Consider the following 26,525-nt stretch of genomic DNA (forward strand, 5'->3'; position numbering starts at 1 on the left):
GATTACGAAAATAAAATCCCCCATACGCCCCTAGCGAACCGACGCCTGTTGGTCCCCGCGATTAACCGTCGTCCCGACCCGCGGCGGTCGAATTTTTGTAGTTTTAAAACGCGTCGATTGCCCATGACGAATTGCATTCGTTTCACACGCCCGCTATGTATAGTATAATATATTTTAAATTACCGTCAATTAACCGTTAAATATTATGCTATTACCTATCTAGTTTCTCGTTTTCGTATTCATAGTTCGCTTTTCGTTTCGTTCGGTTCCGTAAGAGTGACGACCGACTGCCGCCGAGTGGTGCGGCCGCTAAAATACATTGCGATAATAATAATATTCTATCGTACGACGACGATAACTATAATACATAAGTCTACGGCCGTCGGCGCGATCCATTAATATATCGTCGCGATTTACCGCGCTCGCCACCTTTACGCCGCCGCCGAGCCGATTTGTACGTCGTCGTCATCGTCGCCGTACGCGTAATTATTAATTGTAATTGCAGTCGTACACAGCCTGTGCAACGTGTCCGCGACGGCGTGAACTTTTAACGTCCGTCATCGCCGCCGCCACCGAATGCTTGGAATGCTATAGCCGTTCGCGCACACGCCCGACTCGGGCGGTTCTATTATTAAACGCGTCCGTCGTTGTCGACGCGGTGGTGCGGTGCACCGCGTTGGGAGCGCGCGTCGTATTATTACGACAATAATAATTGTGGACTGCAGGCACGGCGTCGTCGTGTGAAAATAATTCACGTGTGGCACACAATAATACACAATAGAAATACATAATGTAATATATATAATATGTAACGATGATAATGTAGTTAATATAATATACCATATTATAATCACAATATTGTGCTACAACAACAACAACAACAACAACAATATACAATAATAAATGGTCGTGGCGGGGAGGAGGAGACACTATCTCGTCGGTACGTATATCATTATACGACCGGAGTACTACACGCTTTATTCTGCGTACACGCGTAGACCACACGCGGCAAGATAGGTAGTGGTGGTTGTGATGGTAGTGGTGGTGGTGGCGGTGTTGGAGAAGGAGGTGTAGGAGGAGAAGTAAAAGGAGAAGGAGTCGGTGGCGGACGAGTGTGGTAATATTAATATACGATTCCCTACGCTACTATATATACGCCGGTCGAGCGGTATATAGTTGGTGTAATAGTAATAATATAATATTATTATATCGGACGGGCGGCGGCGTGATCGAACCTTCCAAGCTGGCCCATCAGTTTTGGCTCGGTTGGGGTTCGGGCTCGGGCTCGTGCCGCGCGCAGACGGACGAGGAGAAGAAGGAGAAAAAGGAAATGGCCGAGGCGGCGGCCCGGCACGAGCTGTACACACAGCAGCAGTGGGCCCACCAGCGGGCCGAACGCGCCGAGCGAAACGCCGAAAGACTGGAGAGGGAGATACAGGCGCAAGCCGCCTCGGCCGCCGCGTCAGAGTCCCTTGCCGAGCTACACTACGTCGACAGCCTGTCCGGGTCCGTTCAATCCATGTAAGCGCGTTTTTCTTTATGCAAAACTATACACCTAATATAATATTATATATATAGCACCAGTAGTATCTCTATATAGTACCTGTCTTTATCTATATGTATAAATAGCTATCGATCTGCCCTACACACGCAGTCGATTTAAATATATATTGCACCGAATGATGACCATAAATTATAATATAACCGTAAGCTTCTCATTTGGGTTTATTGCTACAGTTAATGAGTCTATTATTGCAGTAATATATACGCGAATTTGTTGGCACAATTTTCGATGCTTATAGTATTACATTACTGTATAATAATAATATTATATCGCATCTATACGCAACAGTTTGTTGATATGTATATAATACCTATTATTATTATTATTATTATAATCGTTTCAAATCATTCGCTTATACACCGCCGAACGCGTACTGCTCATGCGCGCATCATTTATATAATATATTAATATTGTTGGCCGACAACACTATTCACACCTACTTGAATACTTGATACCTACAAATATCAATAGACATAGTATTATAATAACGTTATACTAATATTATTCGTTATTACAATATTATAATAATATTATTAATCAAAAAATTGCTGTCTAGGATGTATACATATTACAACGAAATATGCGTAGGACATTTTTTGCTCCTTTTTTCCAATATTTCTGCACATCTCCGTCGGTCCGGCGTGTACTTGTATATTACAATAATAATATTACTAAGCGCGTGCAGTCTACTATAGATATTATTATAGAGCACAGGAGGCGCTCCATGCGTATACGTTATACATATAATTATAGCACCGTCGACGGTGGTCGCAAAAGTCCGGCCGCCGCCGCCGACTGCCCGACCGCCGCGCTTCGCGAATATACGACTACCGTCACGGCGGCGTTGGTTAAAATGGGTGGTGGGGGGGGGGGGGGGCGATCAATTCCCGAAAGTCGGCGAGGCACCCTCCGAACTTGGAGCGCGCGCGCGTGGATGACCCACCACCCGCTGGGGTGGCGAAACTGTTACTACCCACGACGCACGACTATACGGCAGTTGTACGCGTACAAACGCCCTGGTCGCGCGATACACGGCGGACGATATCTCCCGTGGGTGCCGCGTAATACGTGCGAGCGGCGGCCAAACGCGCCATGGGTCCCGCGTAGCTGTTGACCGCAACTTCCGGGCGCCGGGCGCGCATCGGGCGACACGCACAACAATAATAATGCAATAAGCGTGCTGCTGTAGCAGCAGACGGGACACCGCCGCACGTACGCATCGGCATCGTACCGCGTATTAACTGTGCACGTCGTTCAATAATATTTTAATATACACGCGCGTAACCGCGGTATACGAGACTGTGTAATAACAATATCGTTTACGATCGCGTATCGGGTACCTGTACGGGGCGCGCGCGCGACGATACCATAATATTATGCCGTCGTGTCGCGGTCACCGCTGCCGCCGCCGTCGACGCCGCCGCCGCCGTCACATCGATATCGCGTCACGCGCCGCCCGCCGTATGATGTGAATTCCGTTCGCGGTCTTTCGTTTCTCTCTATCTATCTATCTCTGTCTCTGTCTCTGTCTCTCTCTGTCTATCTCTCTCTCTTTCTACAACTCTATATCTTGTCTCTCTCTCTGTCCGTCTTTCTCCTGCGGCTAATAATATTTTGTACTTCGCGCGAGCCCGAGATGTTATTTCAATTTCCCGTAAACGACGGAGGCGGTCCCCAGAGGACCAGCAGCTCTAGCAAAGACGACTCGCAACAGACGTCTCTGTATAAGTAAGCTATCATGACATATACGTAGGTACGCACAAACCGTGCTCGATGTTTTATTATTTCGTTGACTGTACTAGTAGTGTTTTCAAATATATAGGCATATCGATATCGGTGTGTGGTGTGTCTATATTATATAGAAACCTACTGCCGATATCGTTTCCGTCTACTCTTCACCATAAATATGTTTTTGTAAAATTTCAAATAAAAAAAAAATAGATTTATTTGAAATTATACAACATTTAATACTATAATAAACGTGTACAATATGTTTAAAATATGCATTCCAATCGTAGATACAATATTGTTTCCTCTGAAACACTCGTTTTTATTTCGTATATAAATATATATCCGTAATAGGCGTTATATAGGTACATTAGAACGTTGTGGGTCGACGTCAGAGATATAGAGAGGTACGTCACGTTCCGCACGCGGCCACGGCAAAGGCGTCAAGCAGTCTCTAGAACTCTGACGGGGAATCGATAAAACCCTTACAGCTGCTGATGTTACCCTCCTGCCTCACCGTTTTCCCCTTGTCCTTGCTTAAAATTGTATGTGTGCATAATATAGCACTGCTGCCTCATTATGCCTCGGAGGCTCGGACAACTATACATAATATTAAGTATGCCTACATATGCATATACGTCGTATTATGTATAGGTACCTATATTTACTATAGTTTTACTTGAAAATTGTCACGAATTTTAATTATTTATATGAGTACAAGTGTACAACTGTCGATATGCATACTCGAGCGTGTTCAAAGTTTTGACTTTTGATCCTCATGATTTTTACGTATGAAGTATTCACAATTTATTTGAAGTTTCATAATTTTACGGTAAGATATATGTTTCCTTGTGTATAATTATACCGTCTGTATGAGTTGCACCAACAACTAATACATTTGAACGTACGAGCCACGAGTATAATTTAAGTGGGTAATTAACTGGGTATAGGTACATAATACCATTTACAGCCGAATTCATTTTTTTGGTTTTACTTCGAAATCTGAATAATAATCAATGATATAAGGCATTAATCCGAGAAATTGAATATTTAAGTTTCTCTAATCAATGGAAATTGAACATTTTCAAAACTTGTACCATTGTTAAAAATACTATTTATAATAGTATTCATAGTATTGTATACCTATGTATTTATGTTAGTTGTCACTATCGAAACATTTCTGAAAATAAGTTATTATTTTTAATTTCTAATAATAACTCCAAATTTATTATTGTAAATTATAAATTTGTAATGAATAAATAATAATACATTTTGGTTCTCAGGTATACTACTATAATTATGTGGTTGTTTTACAACGATTATAACGGTGCTATGACCAGCGATTGGACATAAAACGCCCTATTAAATGTTAAAAAACATGCAGATTGAGGAAATTTGTCGGTTTATCAAAATTCAAAAATATAGAAATACAAAAACAGATTTACGCGTCTAACACTTAAACAAATAATTAAGCATGAACAAAATGTCGATATGACAATTCATCATAATATATGTTTATTATATTGACTTATTGTGTACCTATATTATTGTATATTTATGCTTAATCGTGTAGGTAGCTAAACATTTTGAAATGTGTGATATGCTCGACCGTAACCAATATCTACTTATACATACTCTGAATTCTAGTTTTCTGAGCGCCATGATGTTTGTATAAATAATATTCGTCACAACTATTGTGTGTAATTATAAAACAATGTCCGTACGGTTCTTTTATGATCAGAACTACATCATCCTGCACAATTATCTATAGTCTATAGATATCCTTCTTTTTTTTTTCTGAACCGAGAACCGGGGACGGAACTACTTTCGCATAGCTTCAACAGTTCAACCCCTACTATTATATTCTATAGGTAACTGTATATTTTATATGCAAATATGCAATTAATTAAGGCATATCAGTGCTGGTGCACCTAGTACCTACTGTCATATAGTAATATTATATTGTGATACATCGATGATTGATAGTTGGTAGGTACTAAAAATATAACAATACTGCGCTGGCTAAGCTAGCTTTATAGATGTAGTAATACTGCAGTTGGATATCCGTACATTAGTTTTTCATTTGTGTGGTGTACTGGCGTACTGGTGTAAGAAAAAACTGTAAACAATTTAGGTAGGTACTGCGTATAATTTAAAAAGAAACGACAACACTTTTAACACTGTAATAAAACCCAACAGTTTTACGCTACTGCAGCAGTATTATGGATTCATATTCCACTACTGCAGATACATAAATTATGCAAGTATCCTCATTTAGTAAATTATAGACCACTGTATAGACTCTTTATTAGTAAGTTTTGAAACGTTCTAATGTTCTATGCGAAATATTCCAATCGCGTTTTCAAGTCTCTGAGCACCTTTATTGCAGTAATGCAGTATATATATATATATTATTTACAATGAATATAACGATCATAATACCTTTCAGCCTTTGTATATATTGTTTAAGTACATCTGGGCGACCAGGCAGATAATGCAATGGAATAGTAAGCTTGATATGATGAAGCTTGACAAAGATTTAAGCTACTTAGCCCACTAAACTATTCCCCCCCCCCACCCCAACCAATTGTAGGTTTGACGAGTAGGTATGTATTATATTTTTTAATAGCTATTAATATATAGGAACAATTTTTTATTCTTGTAATTATTGTATTCTATTTTGGACTATTTTTGGAGTCAACATTGATTACCTCGGACTCAAAAATAAAAACATTATTTTTTTCAGCTAAAGTAGGCACCTAACTTAGTTATATTAGCTTATTCAAAAAAAGTTTAACGCAGTTTCTGTTTTATATTCTTTGCTATTATATGGAAATATTATGGTTGATTATAATCAACTATTACAATAATAGTTGTAACTCACTTTTATGGTTTTGTGTTGATATTTCACAGAAGTGTCAGTATAGTTCAGTACCTATAGTTTCTATAAATAGTAAATAATATAAGATATATAATATAGCCATATAGGCAACCTATCTATACATGGGCGTACTCCCCTGTTTTTTGTGCTATACGATAGCCCCTCTACATATGTTCCTAGAAATTATCCACGACCTCCCCCCCTTGAAAATTTCTGAGAACGCCACTGTATCTATATGCCTATGTGATATTGTGATGTTGTGATGAACGATTCGTTCTTGTTGGCAGATGCAAGGCGCCGATAGCCAGCCTGGACTGCATGGCCGACCTGGGCAGCACCACGGAACAGCTGTGCGCCAAGCTGCAAGCGGCCGCGGTCAAGGAGTCGGTTGACCGGGTGTCGTCCGCGGCGCAGTCGCCTAGCCTGACGTCAGGGCTCCGGTACCGGAACCTGGGAAAGAGCGGCTTGCGCGTGTCGAACATCGGGCTGGCCACGTGGACAACGTACAACACGGCCATCAATGAAGAACAGCTGGACGCAGTGGTGACGGCCGCGTACAATGCCGGCATCAACCTGTTCGATCTGACCGAGGGTCCGCAGAGCAGCGAACAGGCTGAGACCCAGCTTGGTGCCATACTCAAGAGGAAAAACTGGAAACGTGTGTCGTACAGCGTCATCACCAAAATACACTGGCACTATAAGTATGTCTTTATCATCTACCATATATCATAATATAAAGTCAACTGAAGTCCACGACCAACAGATTTAAATATTATAATATATTTGTAGCAGATTATAATTTAAATGTGCAGGCCCCAATTAAGGGGGGGGGGGGGGGCCAGAGGGACCAGATCCAGGACCCACACTGTTATGAAGCCATCAGACAAAAATTAAGAATTCTGAATTTCCCTGTCATAAAAAAAATTTATTTTAAAATATTAAATATTTAAGTAAATGAGTTGGTTCAATCTAGGGAATATTGGAATAGAATCTCAGTAAACCACAATTCGATTCCTCAAATGTGCATAAAATATTGGAATGATTTGAAGAAACAAAAATAAAAAATATTTTTTCCAATATTTAAATTGCAGTTTGGTTTTATTTAACAATTCCTGTGGCAAATTGTTCTGCTGAACGGGCGTTTTTAAAATTGGCACGTATACGAAATAAGTTTAGAACTAGTCAATCTCAAGAAATAAGAATCCTTAAAATCATTTATGATATTATCTTTAGAACATGACTTGTTACCATCCATTGATTTTAACCAAACTATACTGACTTTATTGCTGAAGACAAATCAAGCAAAAAATGTTTTAAATAAGACAAGTACATAATGTGTATAATGTGTACATTATTATTATTATTAAGTATTTAATGATTATTTTGGCCAAGTATAAGATTAACATAAATGTATGTACATTTTGAATAAATGTTTTTTAAATGTTTTACACCTGTTCAAAAATATTTTAGGCGGTATATTTATGATGAGTTATGAGTACTTATAACTTATATGTTTGGTGTGGCTCATTTTTACTATTTTCCCCACTTCCCAAGGAAAATACTATTGTTTACTATAGTAATAGTATAATTTATTTACTATTATTTTATAAGTTCTGACCTGTAAATGAACAAATGATAGGTATAATAATAACTAGCGGTTGATCATCATGTTTCTTTCTCTGATGTGAATGATTTCGTTGTATAATTGGATTATATTTGACCATTCGGCATTCAGGACATGCGTATTTAGGCATTAGGCACATACCCCAAAGGCCTAGAGTGGTGATATTTTGTGGTGACAAATTTGATTATCTTTTTTTTTTAAAAAATTACAAAAAGTATTTTTATTTGATAGAATCAAATTTTACAATTTTTTTAGGTAGAAAAATTATTTAATTCTACAAATCATTCATATGTTTTTAAATATATAATTTAGAACTGCAAGTTAAACGATTGCGTCCGTTCGGTCAAAATTAAACAGCTACATAATACACGATACATAGTTTACTACAATATAGTAAATAACTATACCTATGTCATATTATTATAAACTAAGTTTCTAGGTATATGGTTTCGATTGCTCGTCCTGTGAAAAAGGTAGTAGCCTACCTACTATTTCCTACTTCGGTAAATTTATCGTACTTTAAAAGCTAATTTCAATAAGTACGGAGCACCTTTACAGAAGTGGATTCTTCTGATATAAAACGTGTGCAACGGCGATTTTTTACTTTGCGTCGTTAAACTGAATATTTACCATATCATCCGCATGACTACCAGCCGGCAGCCAGTTATGCATAAACTCGGGCTTGTTCCCTTACTCTAGAAACTTATAATTTTATTTTAATTATTATTACTATTACTTGTATTCAGTATACCTACGTGTTAACTTAATTAATTACTACCTGAATTATCCGGCGAAAAAAATTCTGATTGTGTGTTAGCAATGTCTTTTTATTTGTGTAAATTATATTATATTTTAGTATATAGTCATCCCGACCGGCGTTGTCTGTGATATTCGCTTATGATTAGGTATGCTATTGTATAGCAATATATTGTCAGGTATAGGTATAGTCAATCTACCTGCGGTAGATCGCAGACCCCGTTTGATTTGTACATAATAAGTTCTAACTTAACTTAACCTAACCGTAATAAACTCCGATGAATACAAAATAACCCAAACATTCGTATGGATCAAGGAGAAAAATAAAAAAAAATAAAAAACAATGCAAAAATTGGTACAACGAAACCGTGGTTCGAACTTGAGACATTCTGTACAAATTACATAGTAGTGCCACTGCGCCAACAGGCGAATCGCTTTAATAATAATAATTATTAAAATCGATAGAAACCATTTATAACAAACATTTCCATTGTAAATCTCAAAATCACTGTTTGAGCACCTCCCCGGGTTGGACCTACGATTTACCCTTTTCAAAATAAGCCTATGTTACTTAGGGATAATGTAGCATTCTAATTGTGAAAGAATTTTTGAAATCGGTCCCGTAGTTTTTGAGTTTATTCGTTACAAACATTAACATACACATTTCCTCTTTATAATATTATATTGTATATAGATTATAGATATAGATTTCTATTAAAGCTGAATGCCTGAATCATATTAAAATTAAGCAACAAATTGTAAAAGTTGGGCATGTGTAACACCACTAACACCTACTAGATTTTAAAATGTTTGTGAATTATATATTGGGATTCTGGGCCCTGGCCCGTAAATAAATAAATACAAGAAGTCACGCGACGCCGACGTCTGATGCCATTTTAAAAAATGACCCTCCACTGGATTTATTAGTCATCGGCCATCGTGTTGTAGAAGTTAGTCGATTAAACTTCGATTACGCTCAACCCACTGATTTTACCGGCCGAATTCCGCGGTTTAACTGGAAATCGACTATAGTAATACGAGCCCTTTATTAATCAATTTATACAATTTATACGTACGATATACCTATATGTTATGTGGTACCGCACACAGTTACTAATATTTTGCTTTTCATTTTTTTCTATCCAACAGGTCCGAAGAACGAGGGTTGTCACGTAAACATATCATCGAATCGGTTCGATCGTCCGTCGCTAGGCTTGAACTCGACTACATAGACATAGTTCTGATACAAAAAGCCGATCCGATGTGTCCGCTCGAAGGTTTGTTAAATTCTTGTTAATTGCTGTAATTGTGTAATGCGTAGGTAGTAGAGATGTTCCGGGGAAGGTAACTTGTTATAAACCGGGTACCGAGTAATGGCCGAGTAAAACTGTTGATTCTAACCGGGTAGCGAGTAAAATTGTTAATACTAATCGGGTACCGAGTAAGGGCCGGGTAAAAATTTGGTATTATACTACGGGTACCGGGTAAGGGCCGAGTCTTAAACATGATATCGAGTAAATGCCGGTACGCGGGTACGGGTACGCGGAACATCTCTTATAGACTAGAAAGTATGGGAAATATGGGGGTAGGCTAATATGGTAGTTTGGCTGCAGGCTCTCACATTCATATAATTCACAGCTGAATAAACATATTATATTATATACGTACATGTACATGGTATATCAATATAATATGGTTATCGTGACAATCATATAGTCAGTGTTGGGTAAATTACTTTTTAAAAAGTAATGAAATTACGTTACTCGCTACTTCAAATATTTTTGTTTAAATTACATTTGCGTTACCTAAAATTATTTATACCACGTTACATTACTTTTTCATTAATAAAGTAGTGCGTTACAAATAACGTTACTTTTTTTTATCATTTTTTTTTTTCAACCCATATTCAATTTATATGTATATATTTTACTATCTAGATCTAGTGATAATATACCTATTGTAGTATTATGTACTAATGTACAATCATCTCACTTATATGCGGGCTATAGTCATAACTCATAAGTCATAAATCATAATTTATTTTTATTTTTAAACCGAACTCTTTTCTTTCTGCTAATAAAGGGAAAACATTTATTCCTGGAATGTTTAGTAATATTGTTAACTATTATCGGAATCAAAAATAAAATATATAATTGATTTTTAAACTTCCTGGGATATCCTATCTGTTTGTTTTTGTAGTACATTCAAAACTATTATTTTAATAACGTGGAAAATAACTTTAAGTAATAATTTTAAGTAAAATATAATGAAATTACTACTGGCCTCTGCGTTACAATAATTAGTAATTCGCGTTACATTACTTCCCTACACTGCATATAGTTATAGAGTATAGCATCGACGATAGACTATAGTGACGTATTATATTATTGTTATATAATGAACTGATATACACAAATATTATTACCTATCTCAGATCTGTAGATTAGTGTACGCTGTATTTATCAAATATTCAAATTAATTCTAAACTACATTCTTATATTTTCAACATCTACTATACTATATCGTATTAGATTTCATTATGCCAAAACACAGACTTGATTAAATTGAATCTATTCTGTGGTATACAGTTAATTATTATGACGTGTAATACGAAAAATTCCAAAAAAATATGCCCAGCAGGCCGCAATAAGTTGTTCGGACTCGTATACTGATATAATAAAATACAATATCATTGAGTAAATATTTCATAGGTACACTGTATATCAATATTAATCAATGGTTTATGATAATAACTAATACAATGTATACCTACCAATATATTTGCAGAAGTAGTTAGAGCCATGGATTTTCTCGTATCGGAAGGACTAATAATGTATTGGGGCACAGCTAAATGGTCACCGATCGATGTCACGGAAATGTACACTGCTTGCAGACAGTTGAATTGCTCAACACCTATCTTAGAACAATCCGAATACCATATGTTGTGCAGGGAAAAAGTTGAGATTTATATGCCTGAACTGTACAATAAAATCGGTCAGTAACATAATATCACCCCATTGATTATTTAAATGAATACATTTGATTTTAATATTTTATACAAACAAATATTCAGGAGTGGGTTTAATGGCTTGGTCGCCATTAGCCATGGGATTATTGCCTTCCTTCAAAGACTCGCTCAGAAGTCGATCCTCCAATAGGGTGAGTTAAGTAATTGCATTAGTCATACATAAATAGTTGAAGGTATACAAATTAGATGCCTTATGTGTTTCAGACAAAAGCTTCCAGTATCAGTTGGAACCAAGACGATCGAAAACCTCCCAGTAAAGAGGTACAGGCAGTACTATAATTACATATTTTAACTTATAAACAATAGTACTAAACACATGTTTGCATTTTTTTTTACATTTCAGAACAACGAACCATTGACAGCAAGAAATACTAAGGAAATATTGTTTTCAATTTCATTAATAGCAGACCGTCTAGGCTGTAGCTTAGTTCAACTGTGTATAGCATGGACATTAAAAAACGAAAGTGTTCAATGTCTCTTACTAGGAGCAGCAACAACACACCAGTTTTATCATGCTTTGCACGGATTACAGGTAAAAAAATGGATTTACAAAATATATGTATTATATTAAAAAATGTATTTATTTTTAAATGTTATTGCGATAATAATTAATAAAAATAATAATCTAATGTAATTTAATGTTTTAACAGCTACACCAACCATTTTGTATTATTTTCTGTTTTAGTTGTTGCCAAAACTCAACTCAAATGTAATGGCTGAATTGGAGCGTATACTGGATAATAAGCCGGTACGACCCCCAATGGTATCAACTCTAGCTATGAGATGACAAACAGTGTGCCCTCCCGGTGTGTTGGGGGGCACAGGCATGTCGGCTGATGGCATGAAAGACAGCAATGATGAGTACGACATGAAAGAACGAAAAGTGCCATTTTGTGTGCTTCAATAAAAAAAAATAGTTCATGTGGCGAATATTGTAATCTTGTTAGAATTATAGTTTGAAGTTAAATATACGTCCAATTTTAATTGATTAGTAGTGTATTTTATTAATAGAAAAAATGTATAACTTAACTTACACAATTATTATTAATGTAAATTTAGAACATAAAAAAAGGACTGGTTTTAGGAAAACAAGTAAGCGCTGATCATCAGTATAGAGTGTTTTAAAGATATTAAATCTAATCAAAATTTTCTCCTGGAACTCTGACGTCATCTATTTTCAAAATCATTTTAACTAGCTGTGCAGCTAAAATAATCTGTTGTTTCTTGCTGTGAAGAGTCTCGATAACATTTTGTTCTTTCATGTCTAAATAAAAATAAAAGATTTTTATAAACAAAGTACAAAAAATAAATATAACAAATAAACAAAATAATTTACCATTAGTTCCAACAAGCATACAATCTATACCAAGAGCTGGGTTATTTTCTTTGATTTGTCTGGCTCTAACTTGAGTTAACGTATCAATTGGTGACAATCCACTGTTCTCAGCTAAAGCTAATGGAACGCTTTCTAAAGCATCTGCAAATGCCCTGTATGCATATTGCTCAATAGAAGAAATTTTGTCTGCTTCTGTAGAAACAGCGATACCACATGAAATTTCAGCAGCACCACCACCATAAACTATACGGTTATCTTGCACCAAGTTTCGAACGACACATAAAGCATCATGAATACTGCGTTTGGCTTCTTCAATGATCTAGATTAACACAGAATGTCTTTAGTCATAATTCACATTGGTATTATGTATATTAAATTAACCAACCATTTTATTTCCACCACGTATAAATATGGTGACAGCACGAGAATTCTTGCATTCTTCAATCACCAACATTTTGTCTTTAGTGGTACCAAAAGAAAGTTCGCTAACTTTACCAGCATAACCCAGTTTTTCTTTAGAAACTTCTTCAAAACGAGGAATGATTCTACCTCCAGTTGCGATTGCAATTAACTGTAATAAGTTTGAACATATATACTAGTATTGGTTCTTATATTTTGAAGTTACAATTCTTTACGTATTAACTTTATATAAGTTAAAATAAAGTAAATAATAAATATAATAGAAAATACCTTTATTTAAATATTACTTACTTCAATCTCAGGTCCACCAACCCAACGTACAGCAGGTAATTCGTGTTTCAATAACAAATGATTAGCTTCATCATCAAAACCCCACTGACAAATTGCTAATGTAGCACCAGCATCTTTCACCTTTTTAACCATATCATTAAATGTATCTTGTTCGTATTTCCTTAGTGCTCTATAGTCTTCAACTGAAGCTACATCCAACTTATGCTTGGTCTTTGGCTTAGGTGGTTCAAACGGACAGGTGAGGATGGCAAGATGAACATTTCTCAGTTCCTAAAAATATGGAAAGTATAACAACATTCACAATAAAAATGTAATATTGTGTAATATGTACTTACTTTTGGCATTTGAGGATGTGAAAAGTCTTTATCAACTACAACTCCTTTAACTAACATTGTGTCTTCTAATCTTCCTCCTTCTTTTCCTTGGACTTTGATCAACTCAAAATTGACATCACGTTTATCAAAATCTGCTACAGCTATAACTGCATTTACAGCTATTTCGGCCATTTGACGATGGCATTTGTTCACACTAAAATTATATTTACATCATGGATATTATTAAAAATAAGCAATACTTTAAGATAAATCTATTATTGATGGTAATTGGAATAAAAATACCCAAAATTAATCATCTTTAAAAAATGCACATACAAAATATGTAATATGTAACTCAATGTATACTCTACTACATGCATGTCAAACTCAAAGTATTAACTGGGCCATATATATTGAATAGTTTACTATGCAGGCCGAACATAAAAATGTAGTTAAAAAAAAAACAATTTATACAAATTTTTAATTAATTACAATACTTATTCAATTACAGTTTATCAGAAGATAAGACAGAAAAGTAACACCTCTGAGTGTATACTTCTCACCAACATAATAAATTGTGACAAGGAAAATTGTATAATTTTTTTTTAAATGTATTGTTTATTAATATTGTCATGTATGAGCCATAAAAAAACAAGCCGAGGGTCGCGTGTTTGACATGACTGCTCTACTAAATTATCAATGATAAAACTCGCGAGGAATAAAACACTTTTTCATTTTTTTTTTTCACAGAATTGTACATAATATTGTAATACAAAACAAAATTTAAATATAAGTAATATAAGTAGTTTTGATGATAGAAAATGATAAAATAAAATATAATAAAGTAAATTAAATAGAATTCAAAATTAATTAAAAAAATTAAAGATGGCTTGGTTTTTAATTTTTAATAGGTAATTAATAGGGAATAGATTTATATGTAAATGCATATTTTTATTAAAACTAGATATTAAAGATTTGATAAGAAATGTTCAAGATTTAAATCATTCTTATTAAAACGAAGTTACATTTATTTTACATATTTTGATATAATTAGCACATGATTTTAATCGTGTTGCAACATTATTTTTTGAAAGCTTAGTAGTACCACAGGTTTTAAAGAAATGTACCCTGATCTTACTTAACTATGCGAACCCATAATTACTAGGTAGGGCACATAGTTGATAGCTGCTTAATATTATTGTGAACACTTTTCGAAAATACAAGAAATTATTTCAAAATTAGTTCCAAAAACTTCTATTGTTATTGGAAAAGCTCAAAATATTATGCAAAATGAAACATTGTAAAATAATTTAATTTTTATCTCAGTAAATTTTAGTTTTATTACAAAGTTAAAAACAAAATATACATCCTTAAATGATAGTATGCAAATTGTCAAATCAGTGATGGAAAAATTAAAACTCGTAAGCGGACAAATATGAGATATTGTAAGACACAAAATGTATGCTATTACAGCAAAAAATCCAGACTACATTAATTTTAAAACAATAAATGACATAATGACACCCTTCTAAAAATTTGGAATACCGCCTTCAGATATTATGCGCTACAATTATGCTCAAATTACAGCGGTTAGTGGAATGATCATTTAGCAGTTTTAAAAATATTTTGAGACATAATAGGAGACATTTAACATTTAATAATTTAAAAGAAATTTTAATTATTCAATGTATTTAATGCATTAATCATTTTGATATTTTTATAATTAATTAATTATATTTGATGTATTGTTTTTTCCAACTGATTTAGAAATAAAAATTTTAATCCCCAAATATTTTGATGTTTTTAGCACATATTTTATAAATTATACTTTCATATTTATGTATTTGTAATACATATAAATCTGTTCCCTAGTAATTAATGGTTCTTTAATAGGTACCTGATCATGATTGAGTTTTAGTAATTAAATTGTTGAACTTATACAACATTAAATATTTTGGTATATTAATTAATAAGTATTTACCCATTTTTATTTTAAAATACTGTGTCGTAATATTGTATTCAGGGAGTTTTTCTCTGGAAAATTTTTTCTGCAATTCATAATATTGACATACTCACCTTAAAACCTTAACTATTTTATATTCAGTAATTAAATTAAGACTATTAAATAAGGGTCAGATATTAATGCATTATGTATCTATCCTTTTAATTACTAATTAATAAAAATTGGACTAAACTCTATTCAGAATAAGAACAAACCAGGCAGCTGACAACATTTTTGTTGTTGTTCACGCATCTAACCCCACTACGGCTACCTCTACAAATTATACCGACATGTTCAACCCACCCGAACGATCAGTTCCGATCCCACCAATGTGCAAATGTGATATATTCTTAATCTGAACAATTTATTAACAATGTTCCTTACATTTTGGATCCCAGAGTTGTCATTGCTGTTTTAATAAGGGGTTCCAAGTTGTTTATATCAACTGGAAATGAATCAGCAATCGAGTCTAAATGCTTGCAAGCACTCTGAGCGGCCAATTCAAAACCATCTGCAATTCGGATAGGATGTATACCCTGATCGAGCAAATGTTCAGCTTGTTCAAGCAAAGCTCCAGCGATCACTATAACAGGATAAAACTTATTAGCACAAATGATTGCAATAAAAATTAATAACACTTTACATACCTACAACACCAGTTGTTCCATCACCGATTTCGTTATCTTGAGATTGAGACAACTGTACCATGAGCTTAGCGATCTCATGATCAACATCCATCATTTTCAAAATGGTGGCACCATCGTTGGTAACAGTCACTTCACCGTCAGATGACACCATCATTTTGTCCAAACCTTTTGGACCCAACGACGTGTATAACGTCTTGGCGATAGACCGTGCGGCCATAATATGCGACTAAACATGTTGAAAATTAACATTTTACATGATTGTTATAATTGGCTTGGGCGATGATAAGTATATTTGGTGCATTGGTGTAACGTTTCAAGTGGAAATAAACAACAACCATGTGTGTGCCACAAAACCCGACGAGCTTCGCAGCACACCTGGTCAATGATCACGTACACACGGTTGTTCAGGATCATACTACTCTGGATCAAGGAACGACGGCGCGGTCGAGTTACGGGAACAATAGAATCACCATCGACTTTGTACGTTTTTTTCCAGCAGTAAATATAAAACAGCCACAAACCTTCAACGCATCGATGCCAGTCAGCCTACGCTGTTTGTGTTGGTCTTTGATGATGATGAACGGCGTACCGAATTCATCGAAACCCAACGAACCGGGTATGAAAGACATGGTCCCGTTGTCGACGTTTCCGTTCGTCCGGCCACTCTATACAAGAGCAAAAAAAATTAAATTGAAACACGAAATGTTGTTCGCTGTTGTGTGAGACGAACAAGAAGTACGAGCAAACCGTGAGTCGTCCGGAGTACTCCGGATACTTTTTGTAGGTTATGTTCGTATGATTTCGTACTGGCGACGGTTCGACAAACTGGATGCCACTCCTACCGTAAACCCACGGTTCTCTATGATACAACCATGCCGGGTTTCCAATACACCGTGTCGTGTACTCGTGTTAAATATAATATTCAATTTCTTGGTAACGTGTTACCGACATTTTGTTACCTACATATTAAATGCGAAACGAAACACGTCGTGGAAATCCTGCTTAAACCATACCAGGTTACCAGAATATCATTATGTATTCATTTACCATTTAAGGCATGTTTACCGTTGCCCGCCGGCGCGGCCATAGTCCTCTGGCCACTGCCCACTGTCGTATAAATTAATATTACGAGGCACGAGCATTGAACATTTATAATATACTGTTCTACCGTATGAGCGCCAGCTTTTGTTGTTTTCGTCGAAAAGTCTGAACGTTGAAACTGACTTTCACTAAAGTACTAAACACATATAATATTACGTTCGATTAAAAATGTATGGTTTTGTGTTATGACTTATGTTGTTGTAGATTTTCATCGAATTATCTGTATAATTGTATTGTATTCGATGATGAAAATCAGGTACCTACGTTAATTGTCAAAATTGGTCAAGGGTTAAGTGGTCTTGAGTCTATAAGCTGCTAACATTGACGGACATTGCCTGTTGTTGTATATTTAATTATTATTTATTTGAACAACAATCAATTAATTTAACATTATTTCCTTTTATTAAAAAAAAATACCATATAAATGCATGGCAGGTCGGCTAGTCATCTAATTTCTATCAACAAAAATTTCGATTTTCGTGAATCGTGAGCCAAAATTACATTTGTTTATTCATGTCCGCATGTGTGAGCCATCCTATAGCAATCTCATAGGCGTGTGGCAGCCTGGAGTAGTAGGGTGTCACTGTGTCAGGGCTGCCCATGATATTTTCGGAAGGCGTAGGTCAACCATGTTCGAAGGGTTGCAAATTGTATTTTTTTTAAAAATGACTTATGTATTAGTTTATAATAAAGATATTATGTTTGACAAAATGGTACTTTTCCGTTATCCAGACTATCCTATTCTCAATTCCGTTATCCCGACTACCGGCCGATGCCACGACTTCTCAATTCCGTTATCTCCAGTCTGACTTTATAGTTTCCGATTTTTTGTCCGAGCGCAGCGTAGCGATCGAGTGGCCACGCAGGCATTACTGTAAATAATTTACGATCTTTGAAGTAAACCTTTCTATGGAAAAATTAAACATAAAAAACATTGAAAAAATTAAAATTAGGATAGTATCTTTATTTTTTTAAAAACTCTCCGTCCATTTATAATAAATTATAATTTGCAGTGGTGGATTTACGGGGGGAGGGGGCTGCTCCAGAGCGAGGCACTGGACCCTCCCCCCCCCCCAAACACCGATATGTTTAGAAAGTTAAAAATTCATATTATTTTTCGGAACACCACCAGAAAAATATTGAAAATCCGCCACTGCTAATATGTATGAGGGCAGCTGATACAATTTGTGTGAATTATTTGTAAAACCATTGAAGGCAGATAATTACCGACTACCGCTGACTACGTCACGTAGACATGACGCGGAGTGGTGGTGCCGACCACACCCGACTTCAGAAAAACCTATACCATAAAGATTTAGGGTGAACAATGGTACGGTTCGCATCTATTATTTGACATTGTACCTATTATTATTTTTTTATTTGTAGCTGTATGTAGGTGTACAATGGTGCTATCCAAGGCTGTAATAATATTTCTGGAATTAAATTTAAACTTTAAAAGTACTAAAAATACTGTACACAACAGATGATATAGACTTTAATTTAAACTTTATAAATATTACATATTTACATTGGTGAAGGGGGGAGGCCTATCAAAAAATACGGCCTTGTGTGTATGGGGATTTTTTACCTAGGCCAGTGTTTCTCAACCTTTTTAACTGTGGCGACCCCCTACATATATTTTTTTTATATACTCGCATAGAATATAGTTTTTTATTAATAATCAATAGTAAAAGTGCTGTACATTATACACAACATAAAATACATATAATATTATAATTATTTTTAATTAAAAAACGTTAAATTTTAAGTCATACGTGACCCTAAATAATAAGTTGGCGACCCCCAAGGGGCCAAGGGGGTCGCAGCCCCTAGGATGAGATCTTAGGGCTAGTTTCACCATCTACTTTAAACTTCGATTAAAGTTAACCGGGGTTTAATCGGCCGAATTTGCCCGGTTAAATATCTGTTATCAGTCGATTAAGCGTAATCGAAGTTTAAAGTAGTTGGTGAACTACTGGCCCTTAGGGCCGTTCTTACAATGTCCGGTTAAAGTTAATCGACACTTAACCGGCCGAATTCTGCCGGTAATAAAATCTGTTATCAGTCGGTTAGCGTTAACCGACACTTTACCGGACATTGTAAGAACGGCCCTTAGTCTATTCACGCTTATGAGCAATCTATAGTTCGCATTGAAGTGTGAACACAACACATACTGTCTGGTTACAGCCGCAACGGTTATAAACCGTCCGGTTCGACCGCAACATGCAACATGCTACTATTTATGATAGCATTATAGCAACAGCGGTTATTTTATGATAGTGTGGTCGGTCTAATTCAAAACAATGTATTACGATCGAACTACCGGACAACCGGATGATTTAAATTTTTTTCCGCTACCGTTGTGCGTCTGTGAGAAACGGGATTGTGTGTTCCACAGATAAGGGTTGATAAACGAAACAAAGAATGAAAGAAGTAAGAACACTCACAAGGAATACGTGCAAAATTTTAAACTTGGTGCCAATTGGTTCAGTAGTTTCAAAGCCCACAAGCCCCACACAAACGAACATACATTCATTTTTATATTTAAAGATGCCACTTTGACCACAGATTCCGTAACTTGGACCGATGTTGTTTAATTTTATGCCCCACGATCTTGGATTACGGCATTACGCCCTATGCGTATTGATAATTATTGTTCGCCAGCTTAGCCAACGCGACCGATTCCGTAAAAGTTGGTCGACCTCTTGCACGGTATTCAGAACGGCCGCAGTGGTTCTACTGTCCGGGTAGTTTTAACTTTTAACCTAAAAATATTTGTCAATGTATGTAAATTTTGTTTGACAATTCGATATTAATTATTATTCAATAATATTACAATTATTACATCCTATATTAGTATAATATTTAATATAAGTTGTATTATATTTAAATTACGAATAATTGCGGTCGGCTTTGGATAAACGTATTGGAGGGCACTCCGTAATCTACCACCGCGGTTCGAATATGGTGCGTCTGTTATCGGCACCATTCAATCGTGTAACGATTTCGTACGGTTTCTCGTAAACATGTCGTAGTGGACGACGCGCTCGGGGCGAATCTAACCGATACAGCTCCATCGTAGTATCCGCCCGCCGCCTCGCGACGACATCTGAGCACCCTCATGCAAAAAACGGACAACGACACCCGCAAAACGATGGTGTCTAGCGTCCGTCTGTGGGACTCATGATCCTGGCGATGGAGCTGTAGCGCACCCACAGGCCCTCTCCCTCCTCAACCCCCCCCCCAATCCCGAGTCCCCAACAAAATCCCCCGGCGGCCTGGACACCAAATCCGCTGCCGGCGGCGGCGGTGGCGGCGTCGTCATGTCGTTCGACTTCGAGGAGATCACCTCGCTGCGCAACGAGCTGCAGAACGTCAGGGAAGTGATGCGCTTAACCAAGTGCAACATCCATGCGCTGAACGGCACGTTCGCCACGTTCGATCATCCGCCGCCCATCTATTTGACCGAGTACCGCGAGCTCACCGTCAAGCTGCACGAGCTAGAGGCCAAAGAGCAGGAGCTACTCGACCAGGTCGACCATCCCAGGGAACACCGAAAAACCCGGGGTGACAAGCCGTCCACGCCGTTCGTACGCACTATCCGTGCTTATTTACCTAACAAACAGCGTACCACTATTGAGGTGAAGCACGGTGAAACGCTACACATGGCCCTGGAGAAGCGTTTGCAACACAGGAAGATCCCATTAAATGCCTGTGTTGTCTACCGGAACGGCACTGACCATCAGATACCGTGGGATACTCAAACGTCCACTATTGAATACGAAGAGATACAAGTGAAAATGTGTTGGCTACCCATCCAAGCATCATTTACACATGATTTTTCAAAGCGTACATCGTTTACAACTTGTGATCATTGTCGTCAACTACTTTTCCAGGTAAATATTACATTTTTGTTAAATTATTATTGGTCTTTTTATATTTGACTTTCATTGATGTACATTTATATCAACCAGGGTTATCACTGTCGTTCGTGCGGATTCAAATTTCATGAACGGTGTTCCATGGGAGTGCCCGTTCTGTGTATTCCAACTAGAGATTTGAATAGTGGCAATGGAGGAAATCACACTATTTACCAAAACTCAGCCGGTATACTACAACTAACATCTGACTATCAATCTTCGAGACGTCGAGTGCTTGGTCATGGAGAAAGATCAAGTTCTGAACCTAATGTATGTCGTAATATGGTTAACATGAATTGGGACGATTTGGCTGAATTGAAGCGAAGATCACAAGCACCATCTGGTGTACCTCATGGTTTCTTGCCTCATAGCCAGAGTGCCCAAGCTTCTCCTACCAATGTATTGAGGCCTAGACCTCGAGCCAAAAGTGCTGATGAAAGTGCAACCAAGAAGTTGCTTCGTGACACAGGTCCTCAAGAATCGTTAGAAGATTGGGAAATACCAGAAACGGATATCCAAATGGGTGATTGTATTGGTTCAGGGTCATTTGGTACTGTTTATAAGGCCAATTGGCATGGCCCGGTTGCAATTAAAGCACTCAAAGTCAAACAACCGACTGCTGCACAATTGCAAGCATTTAAAAATGAAGTATCCGTATTAAAGAAAACTAGGCACGTAAATGTTTTACTGTTTATGGGTGTTATACGAAAACCAAATTTAGCTATTGTCACACAGTGGTGTGAAGGATCAAGTCTATATCGCTGTTTACATGTTTTGGAAAAAAAGTAAGACATATTTATTCTTCATTATAGAAATACCTGGTTTTGGATTTCCTGATTACAATTTTGTATTATTATTTCAATAAATCCATTATATTTAAATTTATACATTTTTGACTTACCTTACAAGAATAATAAAAAATCTTAAAATTATTATTTCATTTAAATTAATTTTGGTATCAATTTTTTGCATTCTATTTTGATTTTAAATGTTTATTCTGCAATAGGTTTACCGTATAGGATTCTCCATTATTTCAATTTTATATCCAACTAACCTGTTTTACCCATCAATTTCAATTATTCTGTATTAATTATTATTAATATGTTTATTTATTTTAAAATTTTATTTTATTTCCATGCAAAAAATATTTTTGTTTTATTAGTAATCGTTGGTGTAGTTATATATAATATCTGGTATACTAATTCAATATTTAAACATTGAATTAAAATTAAAATGCCTAAGAGATTTTATAAAATTATTATTTATAATAAGTGCCTAATAAGGTCTTGTTATAATTACATTAACTAATTAAAATATCTATTTAGTAGTCCTTTTTTGATTTTTAATATACTTACCCTATTCTATTGCCAAATTTGAAATCAATATAGGAATTATTATATTTAATAGTAGGCAGATAAAGTAACAAAACCAACAATTAATTACATTTACATAATATTTATGGAGATTGTACAAAATATCTAACATTACATAATGCATATTACTATTATTTTTTAGATAATGTTATATCAATATATTGGATGCAGTTCTTCACTTCTTATACAGTATTTAAATTAATTGGAAAGTCACTAGCTGTAAAAATAATACGGCTACTGACTCCAATTAATGTACACACTGTATATTATATCAAACCCATTGTTTTTTGCTTGAAAAATGCAAAACTAAAATGTATGATTCTTAAACATTGTATTTAGTGTATTGTATGTATATATATGTCTAGCTTTATAGATAAGAAATTTGTATGAGTCTAAACATTGACCATTTTTATTTGAATACTTGTTGATCTTTAAAATTTAATTGAAATAAAAATTACAAAAGAAATCTTCAAATGATGATGATAAACTCAATTGCATAGAAGTGACTAGATAGACAGTCCAACAAATCTGAAAAATTCTTATAGTAGTTTGTTATATAAACAATAATGATGAAACAGCAATAAATGATGTATTACTATTCACATACTTGACGTTAATTATTAAATAAGCAAAATATACGCTCATCCAAGCCTTTTTTAAAAGTATATGAGGAACAATTATGTAGTTATGTATGAGTAATCATTTACCTAGGGCTAGGATTTGTGTCCTATGGTAGTTTTATTTTGCAGTGTCCTTTTATAAATTTGTTATTAGTAATTTCCACAAATTGCTTCATATTGATACAGGACATATTTTTTTATTGATCATTTAAAACATCAACAACAAAGGTTATTAGTTTATATTTTACAAGATTTTACAATAATTACAGTTATACAATTGTGTTACGATGTTTTGCATATTTTAACTATAACACTTAATGGTAGTTGAGTAAATATTAGTAAATTATTGTATATTTTATTATATTGCTTATAAATCTTAGCCCTAGTTATAACATACTTCTTATGTTTTTAGATTTGAGGCAATGCAATTGATATCGATTACTGGCCAAACTGCGATTGGTATGAATTATCTCCATTCTAAAAGCATTATACACAGGGATCTAAAAAGCAACAATATATTTTTCAATGATTCTGTTGTGAAAATTGGTGATTTTGGTTTGGCTACCATCAAATCAAAATGGTCCGGTGGTCAACAATACCATCAACCATCTGGATCGATACTATGGATGGCCCCCGAAGTAATTCGGATGCAAGTAGACAACCCATACAGTTTTCAGTCGGACGTTTACGCTTATGGCATTGTGCTGTATGAATTACTCTCTGGTCAGCTGCCTTACACGGAAATTAATAACAAAGATCAGATCATTTTTATGGTAGGAAGGGGCTATTTACGACCTGATTTGAAAAAAGTCAGGTCAGACACACCAGCTGAGCTGCGCAAATTAATGGAGAACTGTATCAAATTTGATAGAGAAGATAGGCCTAAATTCAAAGATGTTGCTATATCCATACAAGGTATTATACACGCTATGCCAAAACTGCAACGGACGACATCTGAACCTACATTATCCCGGTCTAATTGGAGCGATGACTATTTGTACCCGTCCGAAGCAAACAACTATAGAGGAGCTGCAGGCTTTATCTAAAGTTAATGGAATGTACAAAAAAAAAACAATTTAATTTTTTTAATTTAATGATTTATTATTATAATGTTAAATTTTGTTGATTATTATGTGCAATCAAGGGACAATATATTTATATATTATGTACATGTATGTGTGTGCACACTGCACATGCATATATCTATAACATTTGTTGAATTCAACATATTATTTTAATCATGTTTTTGTTACTCAACACAAACCAAACATTTTTACCTATTATGTCTGATTTTTCTTCTATTTCTATTATTTTTAAATGTTACCTATATAATGTATATTATGTACCATACAGTATGTGCTTCACACTTTTGTTTATCATAAATTGAGTAAATATTTTTCATATGAATAGTGGTGATAAAACATTATATACACATTACACACACGTCTTATATTATTATGTTTGTAATATAAAAGCAAATATGTTATTGATCAATTTCAAGTGTTGGGTACGTTATTATTATAAAATTCTCATTCCACATCGACTGTAGTTAGTGTAAGCTGTGTTTATATATAGACTTCTATTATGTTTATTTATTTATTTTCAGATTCCCACGGGTTAGGTATTTTTTCCCTCTGTTTTTTTTCTTCCACCTGATGTAGAAATGTCTTACGTGACTTCAATCTTGGTTTACCTCATCTTTGTAAAGGATAATATGCTCTAGTATAATAGATGTTCGTTGGTATTAGTGTTCCTGTAATGGTTCGCATTGTTTTCATTAATGGATGAACATCCATTATACTACAGTGTCGGCTACTCTTCCATGCAGGTGCACAGTACTCGGACATTGTGGAATGTGAATGTTCTTAATGCCTACTTGAGCATTTGCTCCCCAGCTCGTGCCTGTTAGCTTACTCTAGCTAGAACTCAAAGTTTGCTTATCTGATTTTCCTGAATTGTGGAAAAAATTTATATAAGTATGAACACATACAAATTCTAATTTCACCATTGTACTTAACTCGTTGAAGTCAATGGATTTCTGAAAAGAAAATAATTGCTTTGGAGTTTATATGAATTTCGGAAATAATGCAGTTTAGCTCAATTTTTGGGAATTTTTTTCGGGAATATATAGGTATATTTCAACAAGTTAAGCACAATGGTGCAATCAAAATTTTTCGGCCAGACTTAGTTCCAAGGTTATAACATTTTGTAGTTTGGGATTTTCAGGCACGTAGTCAGAAAATATTCACTAGGTGGGCCAATGTTAGATAGGCCCCCTACCTAAATATATTACCTTGTACAGTTGTAGGGGTGTTCGACAGACGAGTTGACGACCATAATAATAATATAATTCTATATGAATCAATATAATGACAATACCCTTACTCAAAAGTATTTTAAAAATAGACATAAAAGTATACAACAGTCACTGTCTAGATAAGATAAGAATAACATGACATGCTAGTATACTATAATAATATGGTACCAGTGTTGGGCTTTAAATAGCAATTATTTCCTAATCAATCGTTGACGATATTATGATTTATAAAAAATAAATTATCACCGATTCTTAGTAGGAACAGAATTTAAATGTAATACAATATACATATTTTATTCCAGAAATGGATTGAATTTAGTTACGTTACTTATTTTAGATTCTAATTAAAACCCGATATATTTGGTTTTATTTGTGTAATATTTAGACAATATTAAAAATTTGAAATTTCATTTAAATTAAAAGCCCCGTATAATAATGGGCCCCTCTGAATACTTTGGGTGGGCCGGCCTACGGCCGGACACATAATAGGGTGGGCCTGGCACACCCTGGCCCCCCCTTAGCTACGTGCCTGGGGATTTTGCGTACATTATGCATACGCAAATTATTTCATGAATCTATTCGAAAAAGTACGAAAAACTTTAT

At 35.3% G+C, this 26,525-nt stretch overlaps 3 protein-coding genes across 5 annotated transcripts; 2 read left to right on the forward strand and 1 right to left on the reverse strand.

Annotated features, from left to right (window-relative positions):
- On the forward strand, nucleotides 1-12,569 carry LOC132942302 (voltage-gated potassium channel subunit beta-2). 3 transcript variants are annotated; one of them, XM_061010593.1, is made up of 8 exons: nucleotides 1-940; nucleotides 6,461-6,874; nucleotides 9,703-9,830; nucleotides 11,341-11,547; nucleotides 11,627-11,712; nucleotides 11,786-11,842; nucleotides 11,925-12,113; nucleotides 12,267-12,569. In XM_061010593.1, the coding sequence occupies exons 2-8, from the start codon at nucleotides 6,492-6,494 to the stop codon at nucleotides 12,366-12,368; spliced, it is 1,152 nt and encodes a 383-aa protein (XP_060866576.1). In that variant the 5' UTR covers nucleotides 1-940; nucleotides 6,461-6,491; the 3' UTR covers nucleotides 12,369-12,569. The 3 variants fall into 3 exon arrangements, with proteins under 3 accessions (XP_060866576.1, XP_060866574.1, XP_060866575.1); XM_061010591.1 differs by lacking the exon at nucleotides 1-940 and adding an exon at nucleotides 950-1,521; XM_061010592.1 differs by lacking the exon at nucleotides 1-940 and adding an exon at nucleotides 2,547-3,292.
- On the reverse strand, nucleotides 12,138-17,365 carry LOC132942301 (T-complex protein 1 subunit epsilon). The gene is made up of 8 exons (XM_061010589.1): nucleotides 17,113-17,365; nucleotides 16,592-16,817; nucleotides 16,329-16,527; nucleotides 13,964-14,156; nucleotides 13,629-13,898; nucleotides 13,303-13,488; nucleotides 12,918-13,236; nucleotides 12,138-12,845 (listed from the first exon to the last, which is right to left on the reverse strand). Exons 1-8 carry the CDS (start codon nucleotides 17,218-17,220, stop codon nucleotides 12,718-12,720), a joined length of 1,629 nt encoding a protein of 542 aa, XP_060866572.1. The 5' UTR covers nucleotides 17,221-17,365; the 3' UTR covers nucleotides 12,138-12,717.
- Nucleotides 17,366-20,449: 3,084 nt separating this feature from the next.
- LOC132943101 (raf homolog serine/threonine-protein kinase Raf) lies at nucleotides 20,450-25,099 on the forward strand. The gene is made up of 3 exons (XM_061011907.1): nucleotides 20,450-21,588; nucleotides 21,667-22,397; nucleotides 24,018-25,099. The coding sequence occupies exons 1-3, from the start codon at nucleotides 21,016-21,018 to the stop codon at nucleotides 24,649-24,651; spliced, it is 1,938 nt and encodes a 645-aa protein (XP_060867890.1). The 5' UTR covers nucleotides 20,450-21,015; the 3' UTR covers nucleotides 24,652-25,099.
- The last annotated feature ends 1,426 nt before the right edge of the window (nucleotides 25,100-26,525 follow it).

Source organism: Metopolophium dirhodum, chromosome 4 (assembly GCF_019925205.1).
Source record: "Metopolophium dirhodum isolate CAU chromosome 4, ASM1992520v1, whole genome shotgun sequence".
Classification (NCBI taxonomy): Eukaryota; Metazoa; Arthropoda; class Insecta; order Hemiptera; family Aphididae; genus Metopolophium; species Metopolophium dirhodum.

Excerpts from the sequence above, each read along its gene's own strand:
- LOC132942301 (XM_061010589.1), bottom strand. The coding sequence starts at position 17,220 with ATGTCTTTCATACCCGGTTCGTTGGGTTTCGATGAATTCGGTACGCCG. Across the intron at positions 16,818-17,112 it reads CTGGCATCGATGCGTTGAAG|TCGCATATTATGGCCGCACG; the intron begins GTTTGTGGCTGT and ends CAACATGTTTAG. Across the intron at positions 14,157-16,328 it reads ACAACTCTGGGATCCAAAAT|TGTGAACAAATGCCATCGTC; the intron begins GTAAGGAACATT and ends ATATAATTTTAG.
- LOC132943101 (XM_061011907.1), top strand. The coding sequence starts at position 21,016 with ATGTCGTTCGACTTCGAGGAGATCACCTCGCTGCGCAACGAGCTGCAG. Across the intron at positions 21,589-21,666 it reads GTCGTCAACTACTTTTCCAG|GGTTATCACTGTCGTTCGTG; the intron begins GTAAATATTACA and ends TATATCAACCAG. Across the intron at positions 22,398-24,017 it reads TTACATGTTTTGGAAAAAAA|ATTTGAGGCAATGCAATTGA; the intron begins GTAAGACATATT and ends TTATGTTTTTAG.
- LOC132942302 (XM_061010591.1), top strand. The coding sequence starts at position 1,331 with ATGGCCGAGGCGGCGGCCCGGCACGAGCTGTACACACAGCAGCAGTGG. Across the intron at positions 6,875-9,702 it reads AAAATACACTGGCACTATAA|GTCCGAAGAACGAGGGTTGT; the intron begins GTATGTCTTTAT and ends TCTATCCAACAG. Across the intron at positions 11,548-11,626 it reads TGAACTGTACAATAAAATCG|GAGTGGGTTTAATGGCTTGG; the intron begins GTCAGTAACATA and ends ACAAATATTCAG.